This window comes from Eubalaena glacialis, chromosome 1 (genome assembly GCF_028564815.1).
Source record: "Eubalaena glacialis isolate mEubGla1 chromosome 1, mEubGla1.1.hap2.+ XY, whole genome shotgun sequence".
Taxonomy (NCBI): Eukaryota; Metazoa; Chordata; class Mammalia; order Artiodactyla; family Balaenidae; genus Eubalaena; species Eubalaena glacialis.
The window spans coordinates 49,809,784-49,825,352 of record NC_083716.1 but is presented as its reverse complement, the minus strand read 5'-3'; the positions used below and the strand labels follow the sequence as shown (position 1 = coordinate 49,825,352).

Below are 15,569 nucleotides of genomic sequence, written 5' to 3'. Positions count from 1 at the left end.
CAGCAATCCAGTGAATGAATCATTTAGTCCCAGTACAAGTCCTGCAGGAATAGGGCAGTGTGTGCCTTAAGGACCACCCCCCTCGCCTCACCTGATCTCTGCCAAGAGGCAGGGCCATGTGCCCAGGGCAGCTGTTCACACACATGTCCCACAACCATTTGGAGTACCTCAGAGGGGATGCTGAGCATATGCTGCTGGGCCCCAGCCAGGTGTGTCCAGTATTTTTGCTGTAAACATCTTCGCCGCGAGCGGTTTTGCAGCACGACTAATTGGCCTTAAGGCCATTTTGTGTAAAAAATAACTGCTTGACAGTTCTACTACCCTAGAAAATGATAACACATCAATTTTTGCAAACCCTTGGTTGAGCTAATCTAAGCCAGGTTTTGTTAAAATGCTCACCATTTTCAAGAGACTTCTACGCATCAGGAATCACATAAACATTTGTTTTGGCAGGGATAGGAGGGGCTTGATTCTTCTTTTGCCTCCAACTTCTAATACGGCATAATAAATTTGGTAAAGACAGCTTAAGAGAACAAGGTGTCATATCTAAATGAGCTAAAGAACCCATCATTAATGCTCTCGAAGACTGTTGTTAGTAGCTGCCTCTTTTATATCTTTGATAAATCGGTAAACTTTTGGTTTTGATGGGTGGGAGGTATGACTGTGCTCACGGAAGAATGTGTAAAAACTGATGTTACATTTTCTAGTGTAATGGAACTGTCAACCAGTTATTTTATCTTTTATGGCAAAATAGCCTCATGGCCAATTAGTTGTGCAGCAAGAATGCTTGTGAAGAAACTGCTTACAGTAGAGATGTTTATGGGGAAAATACCTAGACCCCAACCCAGGTACCCTCAGCCCCCCTTACCTACCTGTTCTGGGTACTCTCTTCAGTGTCGGCTGCTTTGCCTCCAGTGGCTGCAGTTGCATCCTTCTTCAGAGGCTGCCTGGGCTTCCTAAGCCACAGCAGCTGGTTGTGTAGAGGGCCAGAGAACTGAGAGTTTCCATCTCTCCACTGGGGGCAGCCTGGGGAGGGGGTCTGAACATCCAGCATCCTTGCCTTGAAGCTGGACTAACCCAGAGGTATAGGTTAAGTGCCAGAGCTCCCCATAGGATCCAGGCTAAGTTGGGATGCTTGGCTTCTTGCCCTTCTGTCCTGCTCTACCCACTCCTTGCCTGTTTCTCCTGGGAGCACTTCCTCATCCATCCCTTGCACAGGAACCCTGGTTTCAGGAGCCTGACCTAAGACAGATGCCTTGGGCTCCTTTTCTCCTTCTAAGTCCCATCCTGGAGAACTGCTCATGGCTTTTCAACCTTCTCAGAGTAAGAGAAGACTGGGGGCCATGCCATCCTTTTAGTTCCCAGCCGAGGGACTGTTATACACCTGCCCCCAGTTGGACCCAGTTTCTCTTTCAGAAATGCTGGTCAATCAGCTTCAGGTACTACAACTGTAAGGCGATGTCAACTCAGGGATAAGGGAGCCACTTGGGGGAGACTATTTGGGGACAGGGATGCTGACTAAGAAGCAGGGAGAAGCAGACGTTCCAGTTCCTCAGGAGCCCCCTAATCTCTGGAGAGACCCCTGACTTCTTCTACTGAATCTCTTGCTTGAACTACCCCAAGTAGAAGCCCTCTGACCAGGCTACTATAGATGTTCCTTTAAATATCTCAGGCACCTCCCCATCACTTGATATCCCCTCTGAGGCTAAGGAGTCGAGGCCACTGTGCCTGCCTGGACTGTGTCCTGCCTGGACGAGCCCAGGGTGGGGACCTGTGGTGCGATATGAGTGGGCAGGACCCTGGAAGGCATAGGAGTGGCCAGTGTCTGGAGCTTAGGATAAAGATGAGAGAGTATGGAGATGGCCTACAGAGGCCTTGGCTTCTAAAGAAGGCTGTGACCCCAGCAGCCACCCAGATGTCATACTTACACATGGAGATCCATCCATATTTTGGAATGGGTGACATTCAGTTTTTCAAGATACCACTGTCCCTTTAATTTATTAGCTTTCCATAAAAACACATACCGTACACAATCTACAGTATAGAAAGTATAATTTACAAAAATATAAAATCTTGGTTATGTTTTAGTATTCCAACGTATCACTGTATGGGTTATTTCAATAAGCACGTTTAAACAATGCACGCTCAACCAGCTTGACTACCTCTGTGGGGAACGGTGTCAACGCCCTCCTTTTTGTTTTAAAATAAAACATATATTAAGAAAAAGAAACCAAAATTGGTTATATGTGCATACTGTATGTATAAAAGCGTTTGCAGTGGATTTTGAGAGAAAACATCCATTTATACCATTATTTAGGCCCTGTTTTCCAGCATCACACTGTGGCCCGAAGTGTTTTAAACTGATTATTTAAACAGAGGTTCTTTCCATGTGAAGGGAGTGAGTGCCTTCAGGTTTGTAGTCTTCTTTCCAGGTTATGAGATGATAGTCACAAAACCCAGCCTGTGGACATGTCCGGTTTTCAGGCCTTCAGAGCACAGCGGACAGGCCGTGGGCAACCGTCAGGCCAGGGCTAATTCCCAGATCCCTTCAAAGGATTCGGACTGGCATTGAGGCGGCTGAGTCACCAGCAGTGAAAGACCCCAGAATGATGCCCTGGGGTGACAGATGGTGGCCTGCAAGCTGTGCCCTGCCTTTGCAGCTGCACCCCGAGTCAAGTGCTCACTCCAGAAGGTTCTGAGAATGCTGCCCTGCTGTGTGCAGGCGGGGCAGGTTCTTTCCACTCCAGAGCAGCTGGTCTTACCGGCAGGCACAGGTCTCCACAGACATGTTGGGGTACACCTTCAGAACCACATTCCGGTTCTCATCCAGGAAGAGGACCCCAAGAGAGTTCATCTTGTCGGGAACGCAGCAAGGCTCTGGGATGCCCGGGACGATGCCCACGGCCCTGACGATGCTCTGGATGGTGGCGTGGTTGGAGGGGCGGACGATCTGCAAGGGGGAAAGGAGCATGGTCACCTCCGAACTCTGCCCACCCTGCAGTCCTCACCCACCCCCACGCTGCCTGCATGTCCTTGACTGAGGCCACAGAAAAGGCATTGACCTAGAAGAAAAGGTGAGATCACAGGGTTGGGTACACATTTCTTCTGAAATCAGTGGCAGACTGAGTCCTAGGGACTTTTGCAAAAGACCTTCCTGCCCTTCGGGCTCCCAGAGGGAAGGCACATCCCCTACATGGCACTGGCCACTTGGGGGCACCTGCGCGTCACACATCCCCGAGGAGCACCAGGAACTGGGCAGGAGCCCCAGAGGGAAGGCAGGGGAGAAGATTGGAGGTTCTGCCTGGGGCCATAGCTGCCCAGACTTTACAGTCCAGGGAGTACCGCCACACTTGCCATGTGATCACGTTCTCAGCACAGGAGGGGAAGCCCTGCAGGCACAAGTGCATCAGTGTGATGGGGCTGGAAACTCACAGTTCCCAGGTGGGTCTGACTTTGGGGTGTCAGGCGCTGCTTCATCTGCATCACCCCGTTTTGTCATTGAATCAACCTTACGGGGTGGGTATGACTTTAATTTTCCTGGTGAAACTGAGGCTTAAAATGACTAAATAACTGGACCAGGAGCCCTCAGTTAGAAAGTAGTCTGGCTTGGAAACCATGCTCGCTGGGCCCACACCAGCTCTCTTCCCCTCCCTCCCCAGGCAGCCTCTCACATCCAGAAGAGTCTGGGTCCCAGCAGCAAACACGGCACCTCCCACAAGATGAAGAGGACCACGTCACAGGTGCTTCAGCTCATTGTGGGCCAGAGTTTTACATGCACAGTGCCTCTGGTGGGGAGGTGGGAGGAGAGGGACACCGGCATTTGGGGAGTTCAGGCTGGTGTCCGGGAAGGTGGAAAGACAGCCAGGCAGACTGATAAGGTAAGTGCAGGGTCAGCCAGCAGGAGCCTGCTGCACTCACCCTGCATCCGCCGGGCTGGGCCCTTCCAGCAGACGCCTGTCTCTCTGTCAGGTACCTCCCTTCCTCTCTCCTGCACATGCACGGCTTTGAGGAGAAGCCTCTTAATTCCCAAACAGGTTAATGCGGCCCCACGTCTGGGTCTGGGATTTCCCAGCTGGCTGATTTATTTACGTTCACAGTGGATTTATGCGCTGACTTCCTTTCTGGGAGAGGAAGGCATGACCTGGAACTCAGCAGAGGAGCTAAGTAGGAGGAAAGTGTGTGCTCTGTGCCGAGGTCGACATCAGCAGGCAGCCAGCCCACCGTGGTTCAGGACGTGGGGAGATGGATGGACAGAACCACGGCCCAGCCTGGAGGAAAGGTGAGCATCTGAAAACCCGGGCCAGCGCAATGGGGAAAACAGCCCCATGCTGTGTGTCCTGCCGACTTGTGTGCAACGAGAGCTAGCTGCCCTGTGAGTCCCTGCCCTGAGTCGGGGATGGGGGATGGACAGTCACACTGGGAAGCCACTGAGGCCAACTCTGTGCTGGTCACAGACACCAACGCCCTGAGGTCCAGGCCAGGTTTCTAGAAGAGCCTTGGTGAGGAGGGGGCTTAAGAGACCTGACCTATGTGCAGGGGGCCAGGGTCTCCTCAACCTCGGTGGATATTGCTGTGTGGGAACACACACCTAAGGAGATGGATCTCCTGTTTTGCAAAAGAAGAAAGGTTCTGATTTAAAACTCAAATTCAATGAAGGCACAGCCAGACCCCATCCATCTGTGGGCTGTATCCACCCAACAGGCTGCCATTTTGGCACCTCTGTCTACCTATTCTCTGCCTTGAGTAGATGGGAGGTGCTATGATCCCTATTTACAGACAGGAAACAGAGTGAGGAGGCAGAGGGACTTGCCTGCAGGGGCAGAGCTGAGAGTCACAATTAGCCAAGGGGCAGAACGCAGCGGGGTGGCCCCACACAGCCTACCTTGGGCATGGGGAACTCACAGGCTCCTGAGCAGTAGTAAGCGTCGAACGACTTGGGTGAGACGATCCATTCATTCCACCCGATGTCTGCAAAGTCCACCTTCAGATACCTCCGGGAGCAAACCCGCGGCTCGTCCCACTGCTTCCTCCGGGCTTTCTGCATCGTCTTCTCGTCGAAGTCCAGCACCTGCGAGGAGGCCATGAACACATCCTGGCCCTTCCTCCTGCGGTCCTTGCGGCCCGGCCGAGGCTTCAGTGCATGGAAGGGGCTGGGCCACAGCTCGTGCTTGTGGTAGCGCTGGGCGTGGGGGGCATGTGCCGGCCTCTCGTCCAGCCCCGGCAGCTCGTTGTTCTGGAGCGGCCCAGTGGCCTGCGTGGCCCGGCGCACTCGGGGGTCCGCCGAGCTGTTGGGGGCTGCTCCAGGCTCTGGGTCCCCAGCCTGGAAGGGGTCATATCTCTGCAGTGTCACTGCCACGCTGTTGGGCTCTGAGATGGCCAGGTCGTTGGCGTAGATGAGGATGTAGGGTGCGTGGGGGCCGGGCCTGGGTACCCCCGGGTCCTCCTCCCCAGAATCCAGCTGGGCGGACAGGAGCAGCTCGCCATCCCGGCGGGCCGCCTTGATGATGGGGGAGATGTCCTTGGCCCGCCACAGGCCCCGTGGCGGGGGCAGCAGGGCCATGGCCCCGCGGAGCAGCCCCTGCGTGGCCATGTTCTGCGAGAGGCTTCGGAAGAGCAGATGCTGGCGTGCTGGCGGGCCCGGGGGCAGCAGATGGCAGGATACATTCTTGGCCCGCTGCTTGCATGGTGCCTCGCGTGCCCGGGGCCACTGCGGCTCCGAGTAGAAGTGGAATGTGGCCATGAGGATCATTTCCGAGTCCTGCATGGAAGTCAGGTTGAAGAAATACACGGTCTTCTGGTTGACCACTTCTGTGAGGGAAAGACAGACCACAGCCTGTTAGGTTGTCTCCTGGACAGGCCCCCGTGCTCATAGGGTGTCCCGTGCAGGAAGTGGAGGAGGAACGCCCATTGAGGGAGCACTTCCAGGCCAGCCAGGCTTTCCTCATCTCCTGTAATCCTCACATTGAACTGATGAGGGCACCCTTTGCTATTTTCAGTGACCAGATGAGGCTGAGGGATTGAGGTCAGAGAGGTTGGGGATTGTCATAGCCCATTGCAAAGAAAGGAAGAGAAAAAGGTGGCAGACAGGGTAGATGCTCAGGGCTGCTGGACCCTGAAGCTCCAGTTCCTGCCTCTGCACTCCAATGCCTCTCAATGAACAAATGATCTCCCCCACCTTCATTCATGAGATAAGGTGGAATCAGGTATTTGGGATAGCTTGGGTTGGGTCCGATCCCTGCTGACAGTAGCCCCCCTGTATCTGCACAGCTTTCTATTTTATAGACATTAAATGCAGTCCTTCTTCCAAATGAGGTAAATTAGAGTGCCTCACGCTCTCCCAGCATTCTGAGTGGCTTCTGAGGGAAACTGGGTTTAAGAACACAGCCATTTGGGTGTCTGCTATTTATTCTGCCCAAGCCCTTTTAAACTTGTTTTACAAAGAAAAAGCACTATCAGGGTTGTACCAGGTCACTCAATAAAATCTCCAACATCCAGGTTGCTCTCCAGAGGCCGGAACCGTGATACGGACTGGGATCCCTCAAACATCACATCCGCAGCTCGAGAATACTCTTGGCCCCTGCATCCCTGGGGCTGTCAACCACTCTTTCCTTTCTCTCTTGGTTCTACCAGGTGTACACCAGGACCCCAGGGCAGAAAGCTGCCCCAAGCCCTGGCAGCATGAGGTCTGTGAATAGCAAGGGTTTGGATGGGAGGGAGGCATCATCTCCCTGTGATGCTGCAGAAGAGCCGGAGACCAGAGCTGTCAGGTGGGCTGTCTCCCTCCCGCTGCCCTATTTCCTGTTGCCAGGGGTCTGTCTGCTGGGTGAAGCTGGGAGAGGTGCAGGGCTTCCAAGAGCGGGAATGTGTGTGTGTGTGTGTGTGTGAGTGTGTAGGAAATGGGTCACAGTTTCTCTGACACCTGCATCCACAGATTCAGCTGGCATTTTTTTAACCAAAATCTTCAGTTTAAGGTTATTTGTTTCTATTGGGATGAAGGCATAATTCTACTGGGAAGAAGGCATAATTCAATTGGGAACTTTCATGTACTTTTAAGGGACTACAAGAAAGAGGAAGGAAGGAAAAGTCAGAGGGCCCAATAAATGCCAGTCAAAGCTTGGGTGACATTCTAAAGACACTACCTTACCTAATTCTCAGAAAAAACCCTCAGCATGTCCACAGCAGCCCCTCAATATGTCCACACATAAGGAGAAGCACGATTCTTGATGCACAATTAAACCTGGCTTCCCCAAACACTGCGGCCTTGAGTGTCATGGTCCTTGAGTCCTGCATTTCCCAAAGCTCACAGATCACTGCCTTCCTCCCCTGGAGATGCTTATTCAGAGGGTCTGGGATAATGGGGTCCAGGAATTCTTATTCTAACCAGCATTCTAAAGGATTCTAAGTTTGGGAAGCAATGATGGGCGGTGGCTGTGTATCTGCAACATCCGGGGTTGACTTGTGGATGGGGTACAAGTTCACCAACAAGGCAGCTCCTACCCCCCAAGCTGGGAAAGGCTCTAGGAACCGGGCTCCCAGGCCTCAACGGGACCATGCCTTGCTCATCTGCCTCAGAGAGACAATAGAATCTCTATCTCACCTGAATGCTTTGAGGCTTAAATAAATAACATATGTAATGTGCCAGGTACAAAGGGTGAATCCCCCAAATGTGCTCTATGCCACTTTTATCTAAATGACCAAGGCTGGCAGAGCAAGCTCCTCCTACACCAATTCGGGCCCCTCTTACTCAATGGTCCAGCTAACACAGCAGAGAAAGTGTTTTCTTTCATCCAATTCAAGTCAACTCCATTGTTCCGCTAACAGGTTCTTTGCAGGAGAACACTTAAGAGGCTCTAAAATAGACATTTCTGACTCTTTCCAAAGAGCTGGCCCTTCACAGCAGGATGCAAGCATCTTTGGCCTAGAAACCTGCGGCTCTTGGTGAGAAGGAAAACAGCAGACTGGGGGAACCGAGATGGGGCTTCCCAGAGAAAAGCACCTTGGCCCCCCTTCCAGTGCCAAGGTAAAGAACGAGAGAGGATATAAAGAAGGATAACTGTGACCAGCAAGGCAGGGACAGCAACCTTGGCTTGAGGTGGGTGTGGCCCAATGAAGGTGCTGGGAGGATTGCCCCAGGGTGGCAAAACGTGTTGTAGAGGAGGATGGGGTGGCCTCCCCTGGAGGTTATTTCTGCACGGGGTGCAGGAGAGGGACAGCAAATGCTGCCCTTCCCTTAGGATGGAGAACCACAGAGAGCACGCGCAGGAACTCAGAGAGGGAAGAACCTTAGAGGTCAGGCAGCCTGATTAATTACACTCAGGGCAGGAGTCCTTCCTCCATTTGGCTTGAATGCCTTTGGCCATAGGCAGCTCGCCCCTCACAAGGCAGCCTGATGCGTGATGACCCTCCCCGCTGGGAACCGTGGAGGTGGAAATGGGTCACTCCCATCTCCAGGGCATGAAGGGCCACAGGCTGGCCCAGCTCTCTGACTGTGCCTGCATGCCTGCATTGCAGGGGGCTCCAGGCTGTGGCTGAGAGAAGGCCACCTACCTGAAGCCTCCCAGCTTGGATGAGCCCAGGTCACAAAAGAGAATCTCCAAAGAGTAGTCCCTATGAACTGTGCTGGTGCCTGTGGCTCCCATCTCATGGTCAGCTAGAAAAGATCCTTCCTTCCTCCCTCCTATCATTCTTCTCTCCCTTCCTTCGCCCCTCCCTGCCTCCCTCCCTTTTCCAGATAAATATTTGGGAAACTCCTACTCTGGGCTAAGTGCTGGGCTGATCAGAGTCCTAGCAAAGGTGATTAGAGGCACTCAGAGGAGCTCAGCCCAGGGATGAGACAGACAGTGATGGTGGGGACCCCCACCTGCAGCGCCCGTCACAGCTTCACAGAGCTGTGTCCAGGAGAGGCCCCCGGTGTGTTGGGTGCTTTCAACCTCAGGTCACCATCCTGCTCAGAGCTCTCCATTGCCCCCCAAATAAAGCTCAACCCTTTACCAAGGCCCTACTTGATCTGGCCTGCTTACCTCCCCAACTCCAGCCGCTCCCCGCACCCCCATCTCTGCCCCAGTCACCCTGGCCTTCCTGTCCTTACAAACATGAAGCTCCCATCTCAGGGCTTTGTCCCAGCTCTTCCTTCTGCTGTCATCACTTCTCCTCTAGGAGTCACTCCTCTCTCCTTTGGGCCTTTGCTCAAGCGGCATCCCCAACAAAGGGTACCACTGACCCCCTTGGCTGAAGGAACAGCCCCATCACTCTGTCCCTGGCTTCATTTGTCTTCACGTCACTTTGGGACATCCTGATATAATATATTTCGTTGCGATCGTTTCTCTTTCCCTCTAGAACACAAACTCCAAGAGGGCGGGGCTTTGCCAGCTGTGTGCACTGCTGTATCCCTAGATCCTACTACAAGGCCTGTGTGATCGTCAGTGCTCAGAAATGTGTGCTGAATGGCAGGGGAGGGGAGGGGTCTTTGCTAGATCTGTCTGCTTCACTTAACAAAGTGGGTTCCTGGCCTGCTGTCCTGGGGCTCAGTGAACATCCTGAAAGAAGTCCAGAAAGTCTCCTTTGGAAAGATATAGCCAATTATGCAAATCCAGCTGGAGGCACTGCACAGCAAGACGTTTGTCCAATTACTTCCCCTTGAGCCTTAGTTTTCTCATCTTTAAAATGGGAATAATATTGTTTACTGATTAGGAAGCTCCAAGTTCCAAGCATATGTGCATGCTTGATTCCTCGTGTTCACAATGAGGGCAGCAGACATGGCAAATGGACAAAAAGATGGAGCTTCAGAGAGGGTACGTGACTGCTAACTACATAACTTGCTTAAAGTCCTTAAAGTCCCCCAGCTGGTAAGGGACAGAGCCAGGGCGTGCTTCCAGGCCTGTCTGACCCCAAGCCCACGCCCTTCCCCACCCTCCCCAGCCAGGTGCTCTGGATAGAATCGGGGTCTGCCTAACAGCTAATGTAACAAAGATCATGAGCTGTGAACTCTAAAATATTTTGCAAACACAAGTCATTATTTGGATGATTTTGTGTTCTGCCTCTCCAGGAAAGAAAGGACTGACCTTTTTTAGACAAGTTGATCTCTCTATGGTCTTTGGAAATCTGAGAACCCTAGTCAGGTCCACTCTACTGGGCACTCAACCTCCTTCCCAACTCTTTAGGGATGGGACTAGAGAGGAAAGAGGTAGGGAAGCGGCCCTAGTCCAAGGGTCCCCCCAGGCTCCCTGCTGGCCAACTCTCAGGCCAAGAGGACCCTCAGACTGCTCTGCTCTGTAGAAACAGAATCCAAGTCACCTGGAGATCTGTCCCTTCACTCATTACCCCTGAAACAGCCATCAGGGTGACCAGAGTGAGAATATCGGGCTGAAGATGCAAGCACCAACATAATAAGCTGAAGGAAGGAAGTGGTGGGCCACCAGTGGTGGTGCAGAGAAGGAAAGAGAACTAATGTGTACTGAGTGTCTATTTTTAGGGAGGCTCCAGAGTCAGGGTTTAAACCCTGCTTCATCACTGACTAGCTGTGGGGCCTTAGGAAGTCACACAACTTCTCCGCGCCTCAGTTTCCTCATCTGTTAATCAAGCAGAATATGTGTGCGTGCTTCCTGAAGTTGTGAGATCATCTCTGCAGTGCTCGCAGCAAGGTGTCTGGCACCCAGCACATGCTCAGAACACAGTGGTCATGTGGTGTCACAAGCTACTGCTACAGTGAGGGCCCCACACCCCTGCCCCCTGTCCTCGTGCCCAACGGGAGGCATTGCCACCCGTCCACCCTCTCCAGCAGGAGCCTGAGAATCTTCACAGCCTCTTCCCCCTCCTGCATGCAACTTATCCCAGTTCCTATTTCTCCACATCCTGTTTCTCCACAACCACCCTGAACTCTGCATCTTTCCACCACTGTCTTAGCCCACAGTCTGACCTCGACCACCACTGTGACCCCAGGACACTGTCACCCTCACACCACACTCGTGCTTCACAGGGAATCATCTATTACAGATGAAGAGTTAACAGCCTTCACAAACTCTACATATCAGTAAGAAAAAGACCAGAACCCCAAGTGGATGAAGTGGTTTCCACAGGAAAAATTTCAAATGGTCAAAAAGCATGAAAAACAATTCAGGATGACCAGCAATGAAAAAAAAACCCAGTAACTTCAAATGAGAATGAAGATATAACAAGTTTTACCTGCTGCAACTATGATCCCATTAGGGTAAAAACTGTATATAATATTCCACAAAATATTAACTCTGGTTATATCTGGATTGCGATTGGGGATGACTTCTTTTCTTTACTGTGATTTTCTATGATTTCTGGATAAGTATGCATTTCCCTTATAATCTCTTGTCTCTCCTTCTCCCCTCTCCTCTTCTCTTCTCTCCCTCCCTCCCCCTCCCCCCTCCCTTGCCCCTCTCTCACCATACACACTCTCTATACTGCCCCACTGCTTACAGGCCTTGGTGGCCCACTGGTTCACTTCCATTTTCTGCCTCTTTCTTCCTGTTGTTTCCTCATTGAAACCAAACGCCTCACAGTTCCAGGCACATAGGGCTCTGCTTCACGTCTACACCTGGCTAACACCCCCTGCCCTTCAGAGTCTGTCTGGGACCTCCCCTGTTCTGTGAAGGCTTCACTGGACCCTCCCCACCAGCCCTTCCCCTGCCAGGTCAGTGCTGTCCTGTGGGCCTCCTGAAGCCCACCCCCAGCCCTTTCTCACTCCACTCCCCTACCTGTGCCGCTGCTCACATTCTTCTGTTTACTTCTCCCTTCTCCACCAGCCCGTGAGCTTTTCGGGGCAGGGCCAATAGTCTATGCTTTTCTCTGTCCTCTGAGCTTACAGCACCTGCCACTGAATGAGGTGCTCAGGAAAGACTTGGGGAACTGACTGTGACTTTTGGCACTGTCGACAGGTGAGCATGTATTATTACTCTCATTTTAGAGATGAAGACACCAACCTCAGAGAGGTTAAGTAACTTGCCCAATATCACATACGTAGGCGGAAAAGCCTAGATTTAAATGCAGGTCGTTTGAGGCTGCAGGTGTCTAACCTTAACCCTTATGGTCAGGCTCAGAAGCTCTCTCCACTGATGTAGACTGAAGCTCTCTCCACCGATGCACTTCAAGGAGCAATGGAAGGGAGGGAAGGAGCCGGGTGGCTGGAGTAATAATAGTAGAGCTAAAACATTATTGAACTTACATGTGCCAGGCACTGTGTTAAGCACTGAACATATCTCAGTTCATTTAAAAAACCCTATAAGGAAGAGAGCATTATTAGTCCCATATTAGAAGGGAAAAAAACTGAGTCATAGACAAGATCAGTCCCTGGCCCCAATCACAGACTCAGGATTTGGCCCTTACCAGTCCAGCTCACAGCCTGCGCTTGGAACCTGAGCTGTGCTGCCTAGAGGCAGGCAAGGGACACAGTTCCACTGTAACACGGGTTGCAGGGACCACCCCACTGAGGCAGCAGAGGTCACCGTCACGGAGCAGGCTGGGACCGGTACGATCCAGAACCAGAGCTGAAGCCCCCCACATGTGTGCCTCATCCATAAAATGAGGGGTCCCCACCCAGGCTCACACCTCCTCACAGCTTGGTCGCTGGGTCACAAAGCAGGCACTTCTGAGGGCTGGTGAGGGACTGGGTATGAACCAACTTAAGTCAGTCAAGGGAGGAGAAGGGAAACCAAGATGCCTGGGCCTGCTCTCTGCCAGGCACAAACCGCACCTCATCCCATTGAATCTTCACCCCACCCCCACTATGTGCACAAAAAATTGATACTCGGAGAGGTAAAGTGATGTGTACCACAGCACACATACTAGTAGCAGGTGGAGCTGGGACTTGTACCCATGGCTGTTTCAAATGGTTCCAAACAAGAGTATTGGATTTGTCAAATAGTCCTAGACTGATCCAGAATAATTCTGATCTCCCAGGATCTGTTCCATCCTCTGTCTCCTAAGTCCTGGGCTCAGTTCTGATGGAGGTTGGGGGAGGGGGCTAGCAGTGAGAACAGCATGAGCCTGACAGATGGACGGTGCCAACCACTGCCACTGTGAACAGCTTGCCCTGGCCTGGCCTCAGTCTCCTTATCTGTAAAATGGGAGGACTGGATCTGAAGTACTGTCGCCAGATCCTTTTCAGGGCTAAGTGTTGCTTGTACCACCCACAGCCTGTGAAGACTGAAAAACAGACTCTGCACCTCCACGCCTGGGCCTGCAGCAACAGGGTGGGCTCTGCAGCAACAGGGTGGGCTCAATGGGCTCAATGGGCGTGCTCATCCCTTATTGCAGCAGTGAACTTGCTGGCCTTGCTTTCCTCAACTGCAAGGCTTTGGGGACTGAGTTAATGGATGCAAGGTCAAGTCTACACCTATATGAACACAAGTGTTTTGTACTCCAGGGAAACACAATGCACCAACACTTAACCTGGCCAGTGCTGGGCTTAGGGCTTACACATATCAACTCATGTCATCTTTCCTGCAATGCTACAGGGAAGATACTACCATGACCTGCCCATTTTGTGGATGAGTACACTCAAGTCCACAGAGCTTCAGTGATTTGCCCAAGATCATGGTCATGCTAGATGATTCTTGAGTGACTTAATAATGATGCTCCAGAAATGGGCCCCAAGAGGTGAATAAAAGGTACCAGGGAGGATGGAGTTAGATCTGGTTGGCCTGGAACCCAGGAACAATGACCTAGTGAGTCTGCCCAGTAGAGGATGGGGGGAAGGGGCTTCTCTGTGGCAGGAGCTCCCAGTACATGTTTATGCGAGACCAAGCTTCCAGTGTCTGGCTCTGAGGCCACGGTGTGGTACCCTAAGTAACACAGCCAGTGCTCAACAGGGAGGTGGCAGATCTGACTCCAGGCTGTCTGGCCCCAGTGTTGGGCTTGTCCCCCTCTACCTCAAGAGGGGGCCCTACAGACCAATGGTCTTTCTCCTGATGAATGGCCTCCTCCTTCACAAGGGCTGCAGGGGACCCCTACCCACATTTTCTGCAATGGCATTCTGAGACCATGAGTAATCTCCATGACAACCAGGGTCTTCCCATCACCCCTGCCACCAGGCTGTGCCTCGTCTCTGCTCACCCAGGGCCTGCAGAGGTCGCCCAGCCCGGGTGGGCAGACAGCTGAGGCAGGATTCTGAAATGCTCTCGGAAGCAGGGCAGGTAGGGCTCGATGCAGCTCTATCCAAGGTGTGGGTAAAGGGGAAAGGATCTGCCCAGGAGGGGCAAGGGCAGGAGAGGGGCTGGGAACCCCCACTGCCCAAGCTTCTAGACCTTTCCTCAAACCCCCATAGTCTGAACACTTCATGCTAGTGCCTAGCAGGCCTCAGTCCCATGTACCCAAGGCTGGGCACCCAAGGCCATTCTCATTCCACCCTGCTTCCCCAACTGCCACACCCACTAAGTGCCCCAGCTAGAGGGGCACACCCCCTGCCTGGGCCCAGTGCCTGGCACTTCCATCAGGGCTGCACTACACCCACCTCATGGGCTCTCTTCAGTGCCTCCTTCATCTGTCAAGAGCCAACACAGCTGAACGCTGTGACATGGATCCCTACCCCCCGAGCCCCGCCACACACACACGGTGAGCTCCCCCAGCCCAGTCCCATCTCCACGCTGTGCTTAAAGCCTTGTGGATGGGGTCGTCTGTGTCCGGCAAGTGTGACACCCTCCGAGACTTGGCGGCACCCCAGGGGCAGGAACTCTGTCACTCTGTGCCACTTCGGCGTCCCCACGGGAGGCTCAGGGCCTGGCACAGAGTGCTCGGGTCGGGCGGGGGGGGGGGGAAATAGTTAATGGAAGAATGAATGAACCAGTCAATGAATAGAAGGAAGAGGCAAAGCGGAGGTACAGGGGTGGGAGGAGGGACACGTGAGGAGGACCGGGGAGGATGAAGAGAAGGGGGCCCCAGGGCCCCCTCTACTTACCCAGCCGGGCCCGGAAGCTGCGGACTGTGTTGCCCCCTCCTGGCCGCGCGCCCCTTCGGCTGTATTTCTCATAAAGCCGGAGCATGTGGACAGCGACCATGTCCTGGGTGCCGGGGCCCAGAGCAGCGGCCGCGTCCCCTGGAGACCGCTGGGGGTTCTTGTACCCCGCCAGGCCGTCGGCCGCCGCGGGCGGGGCGGACCGGGCGGGGGCCGTGTGGCTGCCGCCCGCGTCCTGCAGCAGCAGCAGAAGCAGCGGCAGCAGCGGCAGCACTTGGGGCCCCGGTCCCGGGCTGGTCCGAGCGGGGCCACGGGCCATGATGGGTGGCGGAGGCGAAGGGGTCGGAGCCGGGGAAGAGGAGGAGGAGGGAGATCGAGGGCGCACAGGAGGCTGAGAACAAACCCTGCGGCGGGAGGGCGCGCGGGCAGCACCGGCAGGCGGGGCGCGGGATGTCGAGATCCGCGCGGGGCAGAGCTGGGCGCGCAGCCGGGCGCACGGTACGGCCAGCGGTCACGGCCGTCCGGAGCCACGCAGAGCCGAGCCGAGCCCAAGCCGGCGCGCTGCCTCGGCGGACTAGCGGCGAAACTTTGCAGCCCCAGGCGCGCCCGGCTTGGCGGGTTCGAGGGGCGGGGCGGGGCGGAGCGGCCGGCT

General features: G+C 53.8%; 1 protein-coding gene across 1 annotated transcript; it reads right to left on the bottom strand.

Annotated features, from left to right (window-relative positions):
• Positions 1–2,758: 2,758 nt before the first annotated feature.
• On the bottom strand, positions 2,759–15,236 carry GDF10 (growth differentiation factor 10). Its single transcript, XM_061196458.1, has 3 exons — positions 14,921–15,236; positions 4,883–5,808; positions 2,759–2,950 (listed from the first exon to the last, which is right to left on the bottom strand). The coding sequence occupies exons 1-3, from the start codon at positions 15,234–15,236 to the stop codon at positions 2,759–2,761; spliced, it is 1,434 nt and encodes a 477-aa protein (XP_061052441.1).
• Between the last annotated feature and the right edge of the window lie 333 nt (positions 15,237–15,569).